General features: G+C 41.8%; 1 protein-coding gene across 4 annotated transcripts; it reads left to right on the forward strand.

Moving 5' to 3' along the window:
- Positions 1 to 14,698: 14,698 nt before the first annotated feature.
- On the forward strand, positions 14,699 to 18,646 carry RAMAC (RNA guanine-7 methyltransferase activating subunit). Of its 4 annotated transcripts, none has more exons than XM_059858458.1 (3): positions 14,699 to 14,845; positions 16,406 to 16,580; positions 17,517 to 18,646. In XM_059858458.1, the coding sequence occupies exons 2-3, from the start codon at positions 16,414 to 16,416 to the stop codon at positions 17,704 to 17,706; spliced, it is 357 nt and encodes a 118-aa protein (XP_059714441.1). In that variant the 5' UTR covers positions 14,699 to 14,845; positions 16,406 to 16,413; the 3' UTR covers positions 17,707 to 18,646. The 4 variants fall into 4 exon arrangements, with proteins under 4 accessions (XP_059714441.1, XP_059714442.1, XP_059714443.1 ...); XM_059858459.1 differs by having other exon boundaries at positions 14,710 to 14,840; XM_059858460.1 differs by lacking the exon at positions 14,699 to 14,845 and adding an exon at positions 15,101 to 15,241.
- The last annotated feature ends 2,544 nt before the right edge of the window (positions 18,647 to 21,190 follow it).

Consider the following 21,190-nt stretch of genomic DNA (forward strand, 5'->3'; position numbering starts at 1 on the left):
CATTCTCCATTCATCAGAGAGAAGTTGTCTTAGTCCTCTCTAATTAGCTCATTTTGGTGAGTATCCAAAAAGCTGTGTTTTATGAACCAGTGCTGCATGACACAAGTATCTAATGGAATTGGATCAAAATGGGGTAATGCACTCACTGTGTGTCATGATAAGAGGAGAATTGGAAACTGGAATTGCAGTTGCCTTAGCATTTTCTAATTTCTTAATCTTTTTCAATCTTGCATTCAAGACTGTGCCTTCATCCCCATTTATAAAAAAAAAAGCTTAAGTTTATGGAAGCATAATTGCCTGTGAAATTCACATGGTACTAAATTTTGTATATTACTTTTGTTCATAAGATCTTCCTACTTCATTCATGCTCTTTTCAAAGCTGTCTTCTAGGACACAGAGGATTTTAGTTCCATTTCTCCAGTACCCTGAGACATTTTCCCTGGCAGACAGCAAGTTAACCCAGTTTTCTGCTCTTATTTGGGAGTATTTGGGGTAAGTGCAGTCCCTTAATCTGAAATTCCCACTATTCTTCCAAATGGATGAGATACTCCTCCTTCTGAAGTGTGGCACACTGTTGTGTTCCTCCTTTCTCTGCCAAAAAGAGGATGAAGCCCTGTCCCCACTTCAAGTCAATGGTGACAGTTCCACGGATTTGAGTAAGGCCCAGATCTCATGCAAACCATTTGACAATACCACTATTGAATTAAGCAATTTTTCTACAGACAGTTCCATCTTGAACCTCTCAACCAGCACTGTGTCCTAGTTTGTGTACCACCCCCATTGATTTACATTATTTTTGTGTAATTTGGTATTGCAGTTGTTTAAGGTATTTTCAGTTCTCTGGAAATGAGAACTATAAATATTCTATCACAATTAATCAGTTCTCAATCTTCGTATGTGACATGATCTTTCATTTCCGAGCTGGCTCAGGCACAGGATGTGTAAGGGAGGGTAATTCAGTCCTCATTTAGTATTCACAAGTGTGCCCTTATTGCCGGGGCACGCTTAGGAACACTCAAAATACTGAAGGCAAAGGATCCCTTGGTAGGATTCAAGCTGAGGAATAAAAATATCCACATTCTGTAAATGGGTCTAACTTCTTTAGATGAGAAATTTCTCCTATTCCCACAGGCCTCCTAAAGATACATTTTTTTGATTCCTAGATACAGGGTGAATATCCTTTTCAGAAGGCTGATCTAACAATCAGGACTATGTACCCAGCATTCTGAAGAGCACAGAGCTCACTGGGCTCTTCCTCTCTCTGTGTTTCTGTTCTCTCCTTTTGTTTGGTTTTCACCATTGTTGTCTTCTACCACTCTATTTTATTTTAGATGTAATTTTATTGCAGAATAAACCTGCTGTTCGGTCTTTTTAAATTATTATACTTTAAGGTACTTTTCTTTCTATTTCCCATGGCAGATAGTATTAAATAAAATATTCAGTACTGTGATTTTCTCTTTTTTCCAAGTAGACTGATCAAATCTCTATTTTTTTAATCCAGCAGGACTGTGCCATTTCCTCCCTTTGACAAAAAACCAGCCATTCTTTATCTTTAAATGTTATCCAGGAGTTTAACCAAAATAAGCTTGGGGGAATTCTTGATTTTTACATTTGAAACAGAGAGTTAGTTTTTTTTAAATCTCCTGACAAATGGAGAACTAATGTAATTATAATATGGATATAAAATGTTAAAGGTGAGCAACTGAGAAAAGAAAGGATTTTAAACAATTTTGTTGAAAACACTCTGATTTGCAGTATTTGCTTTTAAAACCTACTTAATCTGATATCTAAAAAATAATTAGGACAAAAGATCTATTTACTTAAAATAATAAATGCTGTTGTCCTTTCAATTAAAATGTCAGAGCTCACAATAAACATGAGACCTTCAAGTCCTCCAGCAAGACGTCTGATTTCTAAGAAAAAAAGTTTCCCTCTCCAGTCTCCTTCAGAAATAAGCCAAAATAATAGGATTACTTTCTGTGTCTTTAAAAGCAAAAAAATAAAAGGGAGATTGACAAATTGCTTTTAAATTTCTATCTCCTTTAAAATGGGTTGCATGTTCTCTTATTATATTCTGTGCAGTTTATTCTTATATTTACTTAGTGCCAGGAAGCACCTGTCTAACTGGAGTCATAGAAGATTCATGTCCAGTTTCTACTTCATTTTTCTAAGAGTTATCCTGTGAAATATGCAAGTTCCAAATCCAAGCAGATGTTTATGTAAATGCAAAGAGCTGTCATTTTCACACTGTGGTATATGCTGCCTTCTCAATAAAGACAAATGCAGCCAACAAAAAATAATTTCAAATAAAATCTTAGAGAGAGAAGACCTGGACACATGAAGAAAGCCAGCAAAACCAGAACAATGCCCTGCAGTCACCACAGGACTCCAGCCTGGATGTGGGTACCCAGCAAGGTGTTGAAGGCTACAAAACTGTAAGAGGCTGCTAGAGTTTAAAATGCTGACCACTGGCAGAGTCAGAGAGCATCTGTCAGCATTAATATACAATAGGACAGATCCTCTAGGCTCCCTTGTGCCTTGGTCTGCTAGAAATCCAGCTTGGGACACATCCAGGAGTGCACATTGAACATTTGTAGAGGTGGTGCCACACTAGGAGCAAACCTTGTTCCCTTATCAGATCTTTTCCTTTGTACTTACTAGGTAAAACTGACAGATAATCCCAATTCTTCTTCTAAATGTTTTCATTGATGTAGACACTTTGATTGTGTCCATTCCACTGTAAAGGAAATAAATTTGGTCATCTGACAGCTTTTTTCTGTAGGTAGTGGGTCTTGCTGCTGTGCTCTGGAATCATGCTGGTTTGAACTGGTTTGGCAGGGGACAGATTGGGACTCTGCAGATGATGAGTGCTACATGTGAGTGTCCTCACAGCTTGTATTGTGCTTGTGTATGCACAAAAATACTGCTTTTTTGAGCACACATGCATGAGTGAAGATCTTCAAAAAGCTGCTCAAAGGCATGTACAGGACTCACAGATGAGATAGATCCTGACTTGCTCCTCAAAATTGTACCAAATACATTCAGTTTTTCCCTTCCAATATGCAGGGCTTTGTATTTCATATGGCTCTTTAGAAGTTATCAGCTTTTTCACTCAAAGTTTATTTTGGGGGCTTTCTTTTAAAATCCTCAGAGAAGGAAAAAAGGTTCCATTTCATTTGCAAATACAGATTTTGACTCTGGTTTCCTTCCAGGCTTATATCATAAAATTCCTTTTATTTGCATTTTATAAAATGGGAGTTAGAGCAATCAAGCACCAATTATGCAAACGGAGTAGATTAGTTTTCTTTTAAACTAATTCAGATCAAAATTGTTGGTCCTGGCAGGCCAAATTATACAAGAGAAGGGAGAAGGAAAGAATTGTATGTCTTGTCTGTTAGCAACAGGACCCTCATATTGCGACTTGGCTGTCACAGTGATGGTGACAGCCAAGGCTGCAGCAGAGAAGCAGATAATAGGGAAGGGAAAAGATATGCACATTTTTGGTGAAAAAAGCTTAATTTTCAAACATGCAGAATTGTATGACCATACATTTCAGCAAAACATTTTGCTCACATGTAAATTTCCTTGTAGCTCGGGAGTTTTTAATTCTCAGGCCCTTTCTACCATCTGTAACTCAATCTCTATTTTTTAAAGAAATTGCAGACATCTGTTTAAATACCCATCTCTTCCGTCAGATGGAATTTTGGATTCAAAAATATAAGCTCAAAAATAATACTAAAGTTGGATTTCATTTCCAAGCAACCACAGAGTGGCATTTTCAACACTCCCTTCCCAATCTGCCCACTGTGTTGTGCTGGCTGGGTTGGGCTCTCCAGGACAGCAGCAGTGTTTGCTCTGGGTCCTGAGCTGGGCAAGGGGGTCCTGCTGCATGGAGGAGAGAGAGATAGGGAGCTGGAAAAGATTCCCCCAGGCTCATGGCAGGAGCCAGGGGAAGGAATGAGAAGGAAATGTGGGCTGTTCCTGGAGACTGTAGTGAGAAATGTGGCTTTATCTTTTTTCAGCCTGTCCTTCTCCAAGTCATCCTGTTTCCCCCCTGCCCTTCTCCCAGGGTCTGTGTGTGCCAGCAGACAGGTCTTTATCCCCCAGCTACCTCCAAGGGTCCCTCATCACTGTGTCCCCATTGTCTCTCTCTCTCTATAGAGAAAGGGAGGCTGGGGCCAGACATTTCAGAGTATTTTAGTTTCCCAGAACTGCTGCCTTGGCTGCTTGTGGGAATTTGTACCTCAGGCTAGTGCAAAATACCTCATTCTCTGTGTTTCTTTAAACTCACTCTTGGTGGACTTTAACCTGCAATCAGCTCCTTGCTTGCCCGACTGGAAAGCGAAGACAATTCCTGGGCACAGCAGAGGTCTGATTCATTTCCAGCAGTGCCCAAAGGCTTTTGTATTTCCTTGTGGGCTGAGCTGTGGGGATTCTTTACCGGGATGAATTCTCCAAGGACTGAGCAGCACCAACAGTGCCAGGTGGGAGCAAAGCCACACAGGATTTCAAGCCTATTTACAAACCTGATGCTTGAGGTGGAGTGGTGATACCTCAAACAACACACCTGAGTTCTTAAAGACACAAGGGGCACCACAGCACAAGGTTTTTCTCCTCCAGTTGTAAAAAAATACCTTGACTTAGAGAAGTCAGACCTGGCTCAGAGATTGGAAGTTGGCAGGGCCCAGGATATCAGCTATGGGTGTTTTTCACAAACAGGGATAATTTTCATTTGTGAAGAAAACTGTTTGTCACCACAAAAGCTATATTTTGCACCATTCTCTGAAAAAAGTGTTGAGCTTTTCACCTTGCAGACTGTCCTATGGAAAGCAATTGAGATGCATTTAAGAAGCAGGGTAATGTCTTTATGCTTCCAAAATGCATTAGAAAAGAAAAACAATAAAACCAAACCAAACAAATAATCCCCCAAACCACAAACAAATAAACAAACCCTACCAGCCTTAATTTATATCACTTTCAAATAAAGTTAAAGAAAAGTTAAAGACCTTGACTTATACCAGTCTTTTTGTCTGCCTTGCTAAACTACAATAATTAATCAATAATAAAAGTGAAGCCAGAGGGCCACAAATCACAATGGTTTTACTACACTAAAAACTCAGATCTCAAAAAGTAAAAATATAGCTACTTGACAATAGAATAACAAGATTACAGCTTCCACAAAGAAAGATACCAGGAATACCTTGATGAAAAAAGTGCATTTTAAAGGCTCAACTGGGTTGCAAGTTGAGCTGGGTATCTTCCTGGATAGTTCAAGGAATGTTTCTGCATTCCTAATTCTACCCAATATTACTTTGTTCTGCAGCAATACCTGGATGACAAAATACATAAATGCTACCACTCAATGAAATAAACATAACTGCTTTTTGTTTTCTTTTTTTCAGTTCAGTGTTTTTCTTCTCAGAAAGTATCTACTACCAACACTCTTAAATTCAATCTTGCAAAATTCTACGTAACAGAAGTTATAAAGTTCTTGTATCTAATGGTAAGCACAGATTCCACTTTTCTTGGGAAATGTCATGGTCCTTGGGGGGATGTATAAAGTCCATACTCTTTGAAAAATCAGAGCAAAACTTTATTCAATGCAAATATTTTTTAAAAACCCCAAACACTTTAGAGACAGTTTGCAGCTCAAGCACCCAGAGGAGCACTCTCTAGATCCAGAGTCCTTTCCTGGGTTTAGAAGACAAAGGATGGCAGGCAGCAGCAGCCATGGGTAATGCTAAACCAAGGTTTTCATCCACAGTTCACTTTGGGCCTTGGAGCCAGGGGAGGGGTCACTGTGCACTACCATGGGACATGACACCAAACAATTCACTTTAACACCACAGGACTTGAGCAAAGGGGAGCAGAACACTTAAAACTTCCAGAAAAGCTTTTAACTGTGTTTTGTTTTAATTTAGTCTTTAGCCAACTGAGAAATATTAATATACACAAATCAAAACCTTTTCTACATACTTGAAGAAAATGAAGTCAACACTACAAAGTATGGATGACACATATCCTCTATTTTTCATTTACTGTTTCTTTGCAGAAGAGCACATGATACACAGGTACCTACCTGAGTAGGTACCAACATTTTTCTAAGTTTAATTTGATCATTTTCTTGCAGGAATAGGCTAATCTTCATCCATACTCACCTTTAATAATATTTATTATTGTTCTTCTGCTCCTCTGACTGAATATTCTCTCTATGCCCATCTGGTGAGTACTCTTTTCCCAAAATAGTTCATGGCCACTCTTTCCTATATTTGCATGAGAGATGTACTATTATTATATTTGCATGGAAGAAGTTAGGTGATCCTCCAAAAAGGTTTTTCAGTGATATCATTTGTCCAACTTGTAAATGGATTTACAGTTCTAAATGTGACATCATAAGTGGTATGTGACAGAACATCTAAGCAAGAAATATTTTGCAGTCTCCTAGGAATCTAGCTAGAATTGCTCTTTTTTAGATCCTGTTTGTTTACCCAAAATAAACGGTCATAGAGAATAACCTGCAGCTATTGTTGTTCAGTATTCAATGTTTTTCCAATATTTAAAGCTGAGCTGTAGCTGAATTTAAGAACAAGGCTTTTGAGATACAATTCCACAGCATAAGCTGTTCTGGGAAAGAGCAGGAGCCAGCCCTGGAAGCATAACAAAGCATGTTTTGAATGCACAGGACATGGAAAGCCACAAATGCCAGCCAGCTCCACATGCTTAAAGCCACACTCAACAAACCAGAATTTCCTCGAGCACAATAACTGTGACAAGTAACTAAACTCTTGAGGAAACAGCTGTTAAAATGCATTTTCATCTCCAGCTAAAGGAATTCTCACTACACAGACACCTTCAACAAGGTGATGCTTTGCATTTTCCTTTGTTTTTCCATGCAGACATCTCAAAGCAATAGCATGCAAACAGAAGCAAGCCCTGGCCCCCATGATACCCATGGAAAGAAACACTTCTTTTGACTTCACCGGGATCATGATTTGGTCGTAATTGATTAATCCTCATTCCATTCCTGTGACACAAGGAGGGATACACAGAGATCACTTCACATCAGTGCAGCATGGTGTTTCTGGAAAATATCAGCTGTTCCAAAACAGAGGAGCCCAGCATGCAGTTTGAAACAGGATGCAACAGCCAACACTATCTTCATCTGGAACAATACAGGAAATGCTGAGTGGCATCACTTAAAATAGATTTTGGCCAGCATACAGGGATTAAGAGACTTAATTTTCGAAAGGTGCACTGGGACCCTAAATAACCATAAATAGTCAGGACTTTGTACTGATGTCTCACTGGAAGAGCAGCAGCACACTCAGTGTGGAGGTTCCTCATGCCATGGAAGCACCTTGCTTCCTTGCTGGATCATCTGCAGCTTTCAACAGGGCCAACGGGGCTCCCATGGCCAACAGAGAGCCATCACAAAGTCCTCACCCTTGGAATGCAAAATCACCACAGTATTTGGAACCAGTGGAACAAGGATTTCACTCCCTGGAAATAGTCTGTGAGATCTGGCAGCAACATTTCCCATCAGATAGCAACCGTGAGATCTTTGATATCTTATATAACTGCTATCCTTAAATAAATCCTATATCTAGTTCATCATTTTTTTCCCTGATTTAATTAGAATCGTGCTTAGTTCTTCAGGTTGGTGAAGTCTTATCTTGCAATATGCTGCAGATGCTACTGCTTGGAGATTAATGTTTGCTTTTTAATTAAAGTTTTTACTTGAGAGGTTTGTGATATCCCCACACTACCATTTAAGACCAAGAAAATAACTGTGTATTATTCTTAAAATGGGCAACCATAGCATAATAAGAAACAGTCATATTCAGCATATCACCACAATCTACGATGTGCTTTTCATTTATATGTGAGATTTTCTTAGCTTGTTTTTGAGCAAGCTAAGAAAATCTCACAAGCTAATGAGCCTCCATCAGAAGCTCCATCAGAACCATGAATTTTCCGTGATAATATCTCTATATTTTTTAAGTTTAGACTGTCAAGTAGTCAGCAAGATCTTCTGCACTAGTTCCCCACCAGCATCAGAAAGTTCAGCTGAGCACTGCCATGCTAAGCAGCTGATTGCCTGCACAGCAGAGCTCTGCAGATGGAGTGGGGAAAGGGAAGAAACAGCTACAATGCAAGAAAGTGGGAAAGGGAGACCTGAAATGGGGAGGGTGAGCAGGGCCACAGAAAAAACAGCACTGTGGAAATGGTCCAGGAGAGGAAACTGCTGCAGAAGGCTGGGGCAAAGATGGGAGAAGGAATTACAGCAGAACGAAGGGAGGCAAGGATGCTGTGCCTTGACATCTGAGGCAGAGGGGTGCTCCAGGAGGGCAGGAGGGGGTGCAGAGAGGTTGCAGCCAATTTGTAATCTCCTGAAAGATTAGGAACCCTTGTTTGCTGGAAAGAATGATCTCAAGTCCTAATATAGTAACAAGAGGGAGAGTTGTTACTGCTCTGAGCAGTGTTGGCCCAGACCCCCAGAAAAACACCAAGCACCACACAGCACAGACATAAACTGAAGAGACAGTCCCTTGTCAAAGAGATTCCAGGTTCTGGGGAGGGCAAGGCACAAGGCAGGGATGCACAGAGGAGTGCTCCCAACAGGGAGCAGACTGCTCAGCCCAGCTTTGCAAAATCCTGCAGGCTTCTCTGCAGCTCAGCTAATTCACTTGTACCTTATTTCACTGTAGCACAGTGTGGTCTCAATGCTGATTGGTATGTCTGGAAAATTCTGATTTGCAACTTTTAAAAGCAGCTACTTAACACTAAAAAGACACTCTCAATTTGAGTTAGTACAAAGCTGGCCTATAGTTCACCCCTTGCTTTCTCTAATGGCCCTTAAACTTAAGAGGAGCTGCAAAGAACATTCAGGAACTCTCCTTACAAGAGAAAGAAGGGAGATCAGTTCCTGTGCTAACAACTTCTTGGTGAAGCCATCTGGGAAGAGCCATGTTTAGTAAATAGAGGGAACATTATTTAGACCTTCTACTGACCTCAGCCTTGAGAGGAAGCAAGACCCTAAAATGCAGTTCTATTTTAGTGCCTTTAGCAGAACCTGAGCCTGTGCTCAATCCTACACAGGGACAGGACAGGCAGGAGCAGGGGCTTCATGGCACATCTATGGGCCGGTTTCAGACCTTTTCTGGGCCTCAGAGTGAGCACAGGAGCCTCAGGCCAATGCTCCAGTGCCCACAGAATGTCACCTTTCTGAGAAGGGAGACTGGGAGTAAAACAGGTATCCTCTTTAGAGGTTGAATCTTTGACTTTGTATCCGAGGTAACTGATTGGAGTGCAACAGGCACACTGCATCAAGTGTCCAACCCAGGAGAAACGCTACACCTTTGCTGAAAGGCATAACCACTCCCCCCTGCTAGATCCTGGGCTTTGCAAGGATCTGAGTTTCTGATTTAAACACAGCAGCAATTGCTACCAGATGTGCATGTCGGGGCCCTGAATGCACTGACAGCCCTTAATTGGTGAGACCAGCCCTGGGCCCCCACTGCCCCAGGCATGGGGGCCCTTGGTCCCTGCCCAGCCCTGCTGTGCCTGCTCCTCTGGGCAGTGACCCAGGTGCTGACCTGAATTTCTGCCTTGCCTTGGACTTGTCTCATCCCTGTGAACTTGTCTGCCCTGCTGAGCTCCCTCGGCTGCCAAGCCTGGCCAGCCCTGCTCAGGGGCTGTGGGATGGGCCCCTACCCTGCCAGCCATGCTGCCCTCCTGTCCCTCTCTGCTCCCTGACAGCAAAGAGGAAACGCTCTCAATTCCCCTTCCAAACTCAGATGGGTGCTACTAATTTGTATTTGACTTACAAGCTGGTGTTTCCATATTGCAGAGGATTTGAATGTTTTAGACTGGATTTGGACAAAAGAAATGAGACAAAACTGAAATTAAATATCCAACTGAAAAAGAAAATTGAGTAGGAATAAAATCTAGTGCTAGAAACTTCTGCAAGTACCTTCTTTATATTTTGCAACTGTCTTAACAATAGGTAATCCATGGTAGCACTGATTCACACATCCCCACTTGCAGAATTACTTGACATCTAAAAAGCTTCTGAGTTGGAGTTGAGACAGCGTGATGATCATGATGAGTTTGATATCTGAGCGTTTGGCTACTCCACTTTCAGGCAGTTCCACAGAAGTACACCTAAAGTGCCTGAATATTCCTCCCACTTTTTCTCTTCTTTTTTCTTTCCAATTTGTACAGTACCTACATCTAGGAAATGACATAACCTGTGCACCAGATGTGCTGTGTAAAACTTCTGCCTGCCCCCCAGCCCCAGCATGTGTGCCCCACGGGGTCTAACCCACCTCCACCCCAAATGAGGAACATATGGAGCACCAGGAATGGCAGCAGCAAGACTTCACTTTGAACTACATTCCTCCCATCAAAGGGTCCTCTGTCTTGCCTTCTTCTTCTCCATTCCTCTGGGTAATCACGAGGAAAGAACTGAACATTTGGAAAAGCCTCCTGGGGACAAATTCATTGCTAGAGTAACTCTGCTGAAGTTAATGGTGTTGCGCCTTGGATTAAAATGGCACCATAATATTAAAAACCAGAGACAGCATACTACCCTGTAATTACTGTCTAAGAGAGAAAAAAATAATAAAAAATGATTCATTCTTATAGACCCCAAAGGGCATAGCTGGCTTAGTCAGTTTAAAAGGTGAAAATAAAAGAAGGCAGCTAGAATGTAGTGATTTTAAATTTGTATATATGTTTATAAATATGGATAAATGACAGTCAGATTTTAAGAGCAATATGCTAGAAATATAATTTAATGTGACTGTGATTTTCAAAAGACAGACAACAGAAGTAGCTCTTAGGAAAATTAAAGGCCTTCTTTCATACCGGCATAAATTAGGAAGCAAGAACTCTTGTAAACCTAATGCAAAGGAATTGGGCCCCGCAGCACCAAAATTGTTATTCTGTAACACAATCAAGCACAAAGAGTTGCATTTTCCCCTTTTTTTGAAAAAGGACAATGTTATTTTTTTTAGCCAGTTAACATTTAAAGGTCATTGTTATGGGAAGGAAACATTTCTTGTATTAAGTTTAGTGAAGTCGTTAGAACTGTGCAGTCTGTTCCTTTATGGACTTCACTTTACAACACCATATGGAGGTGTGTGAAAGACACTCTGAAGCTCAGTGATACCGTACAGTATAAGAGCAAAGGCAAAGCAGAGATCTGTCAGAAGAGCTGCATGGGCTTCAGAGGCATTTGTCAGCAGCAGCTGTTGCATTTCCGTCTTTCTTGTTATTTAAGTGAGGTTCATCTAGGCAATAATCCTTTCCAGACAAAGGAATAAAATGCCATGATGAGAACTCATCTTCTGAGCGCAGGTCCTAGAGAAAGAGCACAACCCCCAATATTTCTGCAGACTGGCTAAGCAGGATCTCTGCTTACCTCTCTCCCAGTGCAATGAATGATGGAGCAAACACCTGGTGCTCGTTATTGCTCAGATGTCCCCTGATGGTCTGACAGCCTCTTGTGCCCACAGAAACACAGCTTCCCTTTATGGGTAATCAATAACAAGGCTGCCACGCATGCCCTTTGTACCTGCTGGAGCCAGAACACAAAATCTTGCTCTCCCTAGCTGTGCCAGACATCACCATTTCCTAGAATAAATTACCTGGGGAAATCAGGTTTCCTTGTACAAACAAACCAGGCTTTCAGTTACACAGTAACTGAGACATTCAAAAATAACGGGGTGGGGGGGTAGAGGGAAATTGGCTGACAGGAAACCACTGAGGAGTTTTAGCAAGCTAAAAAAAAAATCAGGGTTTTGAAGACAAATTTTCACCAAAATATTTTCTGAAATGTTACTTTGTTATTAAAAATCCCCAGCAGGATCCATAACCATCTATGGAGGCTTCACTGCTTATTTGTTTATAGACAAATATTCCTTCAATCAGACAGGCCCCAATTACAAGTGATGTTAGTTTCTTAGTTGATTTCTCAAAGTAGAAATTAACACTAGAGAAAAATAATTCCTCCTGTTTAAAGATATAGAAATACCCCCCCCCCCAAAAAAAAAAATTAGTTCTTCTTTTCCCTTGCTACTGAGATAGACACAGGCTGACTTTTCATTAAAAATGTCACAGCTGTCAAGCTCTACTGAGACACAGCAATGAACACAGTCCTAAAGATAACAGAAAATTGCAAAATATATAAGATTTAAAACAAATAAACTTTGAACAATGTTTTGCTTTTGCTCCTTGGTACAGGCTGGTTATCCTGTAGAGCAGACCTACCTCTTTACCTAAGAACTGTCTGTAATAAGAAGGGCTAGAAATTAATTTTCAAATGAAAGTTGAGTATAAAGAAAATACATGAGTCCAGAAGCTGGGGATTTAGGAGAAATATCAAATACAAAGTCCTGTGACAGAACAGCAAGAGTTATCAAGGCTAAATAGTAAAAAAAAATCCCTGTCATTTTCCATTGTTTCAAGGCAAACAAGACTTTGCTAGTTTTAGCACATACTCCTTTGTTCAGCCAGGAAGATCCATTCCACAAAAGCTTAATTAATTTCCAATAGGCTACAAGGAAAAGGTCTTAGTTTAAAATTTAGAAGATAAGACTTTGTCTAACAGCACATTATTTAACATTATGAAATCCACAGGAAAAAAGCAAACCCTTTGAGGCTTTATCACTCTGCAGTAGACTTCAGAAATGCTGATTATGAGATCGTGTTCACACAAAAACAACACATTAATTACCCAGAGAGCCTTGAAGTGAGCAGAAAGATTGCAAGAGTGGATTATCAATTTCTCTGTCTTGACAACACTTGGAGCTTGACCTTTTAAGCACTCAGGCACCTAGCCTGTAGGTATGTGCTATGTGAGGCATTTAGTGGGTGTTGAAAGTTCTACTCGGTGACAGTACTCATTTCTGAGTGCCTTTATTCCTTTAAAAATCATCTGTCACTTCAGGTTTTATATATGCAGTTTGAATTTCAGAATAACCTCTATGAGAAATCTTAGGATTTTGCTTGGATCATGATCTCCTTCTTGATATGACCCAAAGCAGCCATAGAGACATGTAACAAAAAAGAACTAAAGCAAAAGTATCATGTATTATATTATATATAATTGTGTGCCACTCTGGTTTAGCCATTCCCTGCAAGTGTTTTTCTATGCAAAATATGCTGATGAGAGCATCTTTCAAATACTGTAATTTGTGAAATATACTCCTTATAGGATTACAAAGGGCCCATGCCTTCAACAAAACTTATATTTATGCCTAAATTATGTACATGTATGGATGACTTGAGTCTATAATTAAAGGTTTAATATTAAATTTGATCTTTTAATGAAAAATGTCACCCATGAAACAGCAGACTAGAACATCAGAAATAAAGAAGTGTGTACCTTTTATTAAGAATCATCTCCTTAACTTTATGCATGAAATCCTCTGTAGATACACCTGAAACTGTAATATCCAGTGATCAAAATGAAACATGTCTGGAGAAGAAATAAAATCCTACTTACTTCTGTCCATTTCAAAGAGGCAGTCAGTAGGAGAGAGATTATAAGGGGAAAACTTAAGTGAAAAGATATTATTTTTCAGCCTTAATGACAATTTGATTGGTTTAGAACTAGCTGTCCAGGCTAAGGTGTTTGCATTATGCTTTTTGGATTGAGGTCATCATCTCCTGTTCTGCAAGTGACAATACAGCCCTGCTGAAACTCTCACAGGAGAGCAGATTGTAATTATTGCTGGTTTTATCAAACAAAAGGCACTTATTCGTTCTAATAATTTTAGAGAGTTGGTTACTGCTATTGCTGTTGCTGGGGTATTTTGTTTCAAGTGATCTACCTCATTATTAGTCTCTACGCTTTGCTAGTGCCTGCGAGCAATAGAATCTCTAGCAGAGCTTGCAAAAAAACATTGCTTTCTGAAAGGGTCCTATAAAAAAACCATTTCTTACACACAGCACAAGAGACCGTTTAAACATCATTGGCCTAAGTGTTGTGGAAATTAGTCAGCACTGCAAAGCCATGGGCGCTGCGGGAACAAGGCAAACTGGGGACCAGGAGCACCGACACCACTTCTGCTGCGGGAAGGTCTTGATGCCCCCAGCCCTATCCTCACCCGTATTAAAGGTGACAAGCCTGAAGTTCTGAGGCTCACACATAACTTCATCTGTATGAAGGGTGACAAGAGTGACCGCTATCTGCAGCACTGGGTGAATATATTGCTGGTGCAGGTGCCACCACAGAATTATTTTGGTTTACACGGAGTTATTTGCCTGCCAAAAAGCTTCGCGTCATTTTACCTTCCTCACGCAGCAGTCAACACATCCCGAAGCTTTTTTTATACCAGAAATACACTTAAATGGCATTACAGACGCCACGGACGCCATGCTGACTTCACCTGTTTTCATTTACACCTTTCGGTGAAAACATTTCAGGTGTCACCTCCTCAAACCCGCGTGGCAGCGAAGGACAGCGCCACGTAAGCCTCAATCAGTACTGCTCCTGCCAACGCGCTTGGCGTCCAACCCTGACCGCAGGGAACCGCTGCTTCCACCCCTGCCCGCCACGCCCGCCCCGGCGTGCCCCGTCCAGCCCCGGTGTCCCGTGTCCCGCCCCGGTGTGCCCCATCCAACCCCGGTGTGCCCCGTCCAGCCCCGGTGTCCCGTGTCCCGCCCCGGTGTGCCCCATCCAGCCCCGGTGTGCCCCGTCCAGCCCCGGTGTCCCGTGTCCCGCCCTGGTATGCCCCATCCAGCCCCGGTGTGCCCCGTCCCGCCCCGGCGCGGGAAGCGGCGGGGCCCGGCCCGGAAGAGGCGGGATCGCGGCGGCGGCTCCGGCGGCTGAGGTGCGGTGAGGGGCGGCGGGGCTGATGCGGGGGAGGGAAGGAGGCTGTGAGGGAGGAGGGAGCGGGAGCGACTGCCGCGTCCTCCCTCAGCTCAGTTCGGCCCGCTGTGAGGGGAGGGGGCTCCGGCGGAGCCGCCCTGGGGCAGCCAGCCCCCTCCGTCGCGCTCTGTTTGGCCTTGGGTGCAGGAGAGTGCCGGGTGTCCCCGGTACGGGCCCCCGCGGGATGAAGATGATATTAACAGGATAAACTGTTATTTATGGAGGGGAGCACCTCCAGCTGCTCCGGGGAAGCTGTAGCGGTGGGTCCCCAGGGCAATGCTACCCCCGCCGCCCTCACCCCGGCTGCCGTAGGCTTGAGGAGCGAAGTTCCTTGGAGATAGCCCGTAATAAAAAACTAACGAGGTTAGCTCCTGGCAGAGGAAAGGAGGATGAGTTGCTCCTGCAGGAATAACTCCTACACCTGCCTCAGGGAGGTGTGCGCTGTCGCACACCGGCGGGGGAAGGCTGCGCAGAGCTCTGAGGCAGCAGGCAGCGATGGCTGAGGCTGCTGCAGGGGAGCGGGGCCGCAGGAGCACTGCGGGACTCCCCGGGAGCACCCCGCTGAGCCGAGGCCAGGACTGCGGGACTCCCCGGGAGCACCCCGCTGAGCCGAGGCCCAGGCTGCTCAGGGGTTCCCCGGGAGCACCCCGCTGAGCCGAGGCCCAGGCTGCTCAGGGGTTCCCCGGGAGCACCCCGCTGAGCCGAGGCCCAGGCTGCTCAGGGATTCCCCGGGAGCACCCCGCTGAGCCGAGGCCCAGGCTGCTCAGGGGTTCCCCGGGAGCACCCCGCTGAGCCGAGGCCCAGGCTGCTCACGGGTACAGCGGGCAGAAGCCCCACGCTGGGCTTGGTCATTGAGGGTGTGTATTTTGTATATTTTAGCTCTAGGTCCTGCGAGCAAATCTTTGGGAGACAGCAGAAGAGCTTATTCTGGGAGTCCAGAGCCAGATAGTGTAAATGCTCTAAATTATGTGGGGCTCATTAAAACCGCGGATTTAGAGCTTTTCTGGTTCACTATTAAGAGCAGATTTTGCTGATGGACAGTACCAGGTAACTCCAGCATATGAATGGCAAATGCATATGTACAAAAATAAGGAAAGAAGGCCTTGGACACAAATCCCATCAGATAGGCATATTATGAGGTAATTTATCATCCTCTTAGGTGCTGACCTTTCCCTGAATCAAGTTATTAACACATAAATTACTGTGAATAAATCTGATTATTTTGTCCATCTTTTTGGTTATGTGTATCTGTAGGCTTTGCATGATATTCTGCCTTAGCAAACTTTAGAAGTTGATTGTAGGAATTGTTTTCCTGTCAAAAGTTAGTGTTAGGAGTAGATGGAGAGCATGTTCTAAAGTACTCTTTTCTGTGAGGCATCTATGCTGTCTTCCCAAAACCCAACAGTTGTGTTAATCTGAGTGTGACTTTTCCTTGTCCTTTGTTTCCACTACATGGATTTTGGTAGTTATTACAATGAGAGTCAGTATACATTGCTAAAGCCATTTTTGTTGTGTTCATGTTTCAAGTTTTCAGAATGACTTCCTTGGCTGACATGCCCCCAAATTATGAGATGATGTTTGCTCATCGGTTCACGTCGGATGATGAAGAATACCAAGAGTATCTAAAACGCCCTGCAGATCCTCCTCCTATAGTTGAAGAATGGAGAAACAGATCTGGTGGCAACCAGAGAAACAGAGATCGGTACTGGTTTTTCTTTTTAATTGTGGTCATTTCACAAACAGACTTAAATGACAATTGATTTCAGAAGAAGTCTGGGAGTCTATTCTGTTCATTGAAGTATTTCCTTGTTACTCTGTAGGTTACTGTGTTTAAGAGGAAATATAGTCTTCTCTGAAAAGTAATGAGGTTTTACATTTTCCCTGTATTGACTGGGAAAGTTTTTGCATTGTATATAAAAGAACTAAATTATTTGTTTTTTAGTAAAGAATGAGCTGGAACCACTGAACCCATTGCCCTGGAGTTTGTTATTGCTCAGCCAGAAACATTTTTCCTGAGGGGAAAGATGAGACTTCTGCAAAACTAAGCAGCCTATCTTATGTTGGATGATAACTGGCAGGAAGATGTGCAAAGGAACAAGCTGCTAGTGTGATTATCTGTTACTAGCTGTCCAGAAAGCATTTCATTTGTAAGCTAAATATTTGCTATATTTTTCAAGATTAGCCTGTAATTCTTTTATTCAGTAGAAGTGACTGTAAAATCAATCATCCAATCTGTCTGGCAAGTACATTGTTACCTGCCAAAGCAAAATACTTTGACTTTTTCTTCAAGATGCAATTGCAGCTTTTTACTGAATTTTGGAGAGATTTTTGAGGGACTGAAAGACAACAATTACAGCATATAGTACATTTGGGAATACTAACATCAGCCTTTAATATAAAGTAGTTAAACTCAGTCCAGCCAACAACTGGAAAAACTCCTTAGCTAAATATCTAAATAGGATTTTAGATAAGGAAGAAAAGGAGGACAACATTGTAACTTTTTCTCACCTTTGAAGCTTGTCATTAAGTAAAACACAGAATCACAGATTAAAAACAGGTGATAGTTTAAGATGTTCTTAAAAACTTCATGGCTCTTGATATAATTTATGTCAGACTTTGATCTATCTTCTCATTGCAGGTTCCAAGATGGCAGATACTTTAGAGGGGACAGATACAACTGGCAAGGTGACTACAGATCTAATCAGAGGCCAGATAGAGGCTGGGGTAACAACTACCAGCAGCACAGACAAGGACAGTCCTACTCATCCCACTACGGACAGTATGGCTACAACTCCTACAACCCAGGGCCTCGTTACCATCCCTACTGAAATCCTTGTAGGTTCAAAGTCCAATGATGCTATGTAACAAATTCAGTTAGATTTTAGTTTTCTTATTTTTTCCACTGTTTTATAGATAACTGAAGGATCAGTGTTACAGTGCAGTGCTGTTTTTCTGTAGTGTGAAATGAAAAAGGAACTCCTTTTATGAATAGTAAAAGCGTATTATATGGGGTTTGTTTAGAGTCTGTAGATTTTAGATTAAATTTTTAACTCTTTCTTTTGTCTGAATATGTATTGTGCACGTTTTTTCTTCCATCACTGAGATTTCTTTGTTACATTTTAGAAACCAAAACAGGTGAGGAAAGGACAGGATAGCTGTGGTTTGTATGCAGCCTGTAGCAGTGGCATATTGCCTTAAGATAGCTCTTTTTGAAACTAACATACTGTGTGAAGAGAATTTATTAGTTTGGCTTTTGACAGTGAGAAGCTCAGTTTGGTTTGAATTTCAGATGCCTTAAAACTGAGAAGAGAGATCCTATTAATGAAATATTTTGTGGGGTTGGCATAGTGTCTGTTGACTCAATGGCTTCAATGCAATTGCAGTATTCTTAAAACGTGGTCTAAAAGTTGGATGAAGAATAAGTAGTTAAATATGTATCTTCTTGTAGCGGTTCAGTGATATATAAGTTTTACCTGAGAAATAATATCAAACTTGGATTAGTCTGTGTCATTTTCAAATAAATTCAGTGTGTGCGTAATAAATTTTGGAATTCCCATTTCAGTAAAGCTGTAAAACTTCAATGCTACTGTAGTTTGTATGGAATACTTTGTGCAGGTTATAGAAAAAAAGAACTATGATCAGTACTGGTCTGTACTTTTTTCTGTATGGGAAAATAGCATAAACAGTGCAAAGTGTTACTCAGTTCTTAGAATTTAAGATTTATGGGGTTTTTTAAGTATTCACACAATAAAAGCATAGTTCACATGTGAGGATGTTTCTGAGTATTTCTGTAACCTACTTTTGAGACATTCAGGACTGCAACATTGTCTCCTCAGCTAACAGCTGAACAAGGAGCTGCACTGACAGCTAAGTGCTAACACTGGACAGCTGTGGTCTTAAGTTCAAAGAATGGCCTACTCAGCTGCAATCAGAAGGATAAGACACATTGTGATTAATTAGAAGTCTGGAGTGTTAATCCACTATCCACATTTTGCTCTAATAGGGTCAGAGTTCCCTGTTTCCCCATTTAGGTGATCAGCTAATTTGTATCAAGGGAGCAGTGTGTGTCTTTGTACTTGACATTTTCTTCAGCTGCTGTGCAGAAACCGCCCCATCCCTGCTGACTGCTGTAAAAGTCATGGCATTATGTGATAAGGAGTGCAAATTAGTGCATCTTGATTTAAAGACAAAGTACAGAAGTCAAAAGCAGAGTCCCCCCAGCTCATCAGATGCTTTTAAGAGCTAAAGGGTGTGTTTACACAGAAATAGTCACTGTATGTAGCTTTTACATAGGCTGTGGTACGCAAGTGTCTTCGCCTGCCTGCTAAGTATTTGTTTTCTGGTTTTCATAAAATGCTGTTAGCTCTGGTACAGGACTTAATCTCCTGCTCCCTGAAGTATTTCAGACAGAAATTAAGACAGAAATCTATTCACCAGAGGTTTTTCCTCTAAGGAGTCCTAGTGGATGAAATGCACTCCTTTGAACCCTCATTAATACAGTGTAGCCTTGACAAAGGGAGATCCAAGATCACGAAAATTCTTACGTCTGCTCTGTAGAGAGCCTGCAAGTTAGGACCCTTGGTGAAATTCCCATTTAATTCAGAATCATGTGCAAAGTGCCAAATACCCCAGGCTCCCCCTCCAAGAAGGGAGTGCATCTCTTCCTGCAAAGAGCCTGATACTGCCAGCTATGCCACGGAAGTCAGGCTGTGCCAGGATGTTCTTCTTCCACACCATCTGGAGTAGCAGCTCAGGTTAAAATGAAACCCAGCAGAAAGGCAACAGATGAAACAGATCTGTTCTTTCTTCAAGCTCAATGACTATTTTATTATTTTAATTATCTTTCAGCTAGTGAATAAATAGTCCTGGAAAGGTTTGGGTGGGAAGGGATCTCAAAGATCATTTAGTTTCAACCCCTGCCATATCTTCCCCTCGACAGGTTGCTCAAAGTCCCATCCAACCTGGCCTTGAACACTTCCAGGGATGGGGCATCCACAGTTTCTCTGGGCAATGTGTGCCAATTTCTCACCACCCTTGCAGGAAAGAATTTCTTCCCAGTATCATCTAAAGCTGCCCTCTTTCAGTTTGAAGCCACTCCCCATTGTCCTGTCACTACATGTCTTTGTTAAAGTCCCTCTCCAGCAGCCCCTGGAGGTACTCTAAATTCTCTTAGGAAGAAAAGATCACCTCTTCTGAGGAAGGTGCTCTAAGGTCTCCCCAAATTATTTTCCAGCTCTCTCCCTGTCTTCATGACAGCATCATGAATCCCACTTTGCTGGCTGTGCGGCAAAGCATGCCAAAAAAATGCCAGGGGGTGTAGTATTCCAGAAAATGGCAAATCCAATTTTCAGCATTGTGGGTGAACTGTAGAAGCAGATAGATGAGGATGGTCTAGGTGGAAGTTATGAAACAGAATCACACATTTCCTGGTCTTGGCTCTCTTATTCTGAGTTCCTTGATTGAGATCAGGAGAGAGACAGGCCGGTGTGACTTCCCAGATTGTGTTTTTATATTGATGATTCCCACATGCCTTACCAGCAGAGCTCTCAATTCAACCTTAAAGGTTTGTATTATTTACAAAACTTTTCCTTGGAACAATGATTGCAAGGGTCTAATTTGGGGAGGTGGGGAGAGAGGAATACATTGCGAAATACATGCACCAGACAGAAAGATAAATAAAATTCAAAATGTAGTACCTAATTTTCCACTTAGATTAATTGTATTTATGATAAAGTCCAGTTTACTGTCTCTGTCAAGCTAAACAAAACCAGCTGAGTATTGCCTGCAATTACAGTTGCTGCATTACAATGTGTTACAGGTGATAAAACTGAAGCTGAGTAACTTTAATATTTGCAACTTCAAGCACTACAGAAATTGTTTGCTTTAACTATGCTGGAGATTGCAGAGTAAACATTAAAATTCAGTGTCTGGAATCTGACTTTAGGAGATCTCTTCCATCTGACATTTGCTCAGACATCATTATTATCATGAATAAAACAAAGGTAAGTGTTATGTATTAAAAAATAACTGCCATGTTACCAGGAGTGTGAATGCAAAGGTCTGAATAGGGCTTTGCAGCACTTCTAAATCCATTCCTGAACACATACAGTGATTTTGCATGGCTTGTTAATTGATACCAAAGAATAATCATGCTAAATTACAGGTACTGTGGCAAATAACTAAGAAAAATCAATAGCTTTTGTACAATTTCTTGACTAGCATTTAAAAAAAAATGATAAAGGCTTTAAAAATCACAGCTAAGCCCCTAGAAACTCGAATGCAAAAGAACATGCACAGTAAAAAAAAAAAAAT

The sequence above is a fragment of the Haemorhous mexicanus genome, chromosome 13 (genome assembly GCF_027477595.1).
Source record: "Haemorhous mexicanus isolate bHaeMex1 chromosome 13, bHaeMex1.pri, whole genome shotgun sequence".
Classification (NCBI taxonomy): domain Eukaryota; kingdom Metazoa; phylum Chordata; class Aves; order Passeriformes; family Fringillidae; genus Haemorhous; species Haemorhous mexicanus.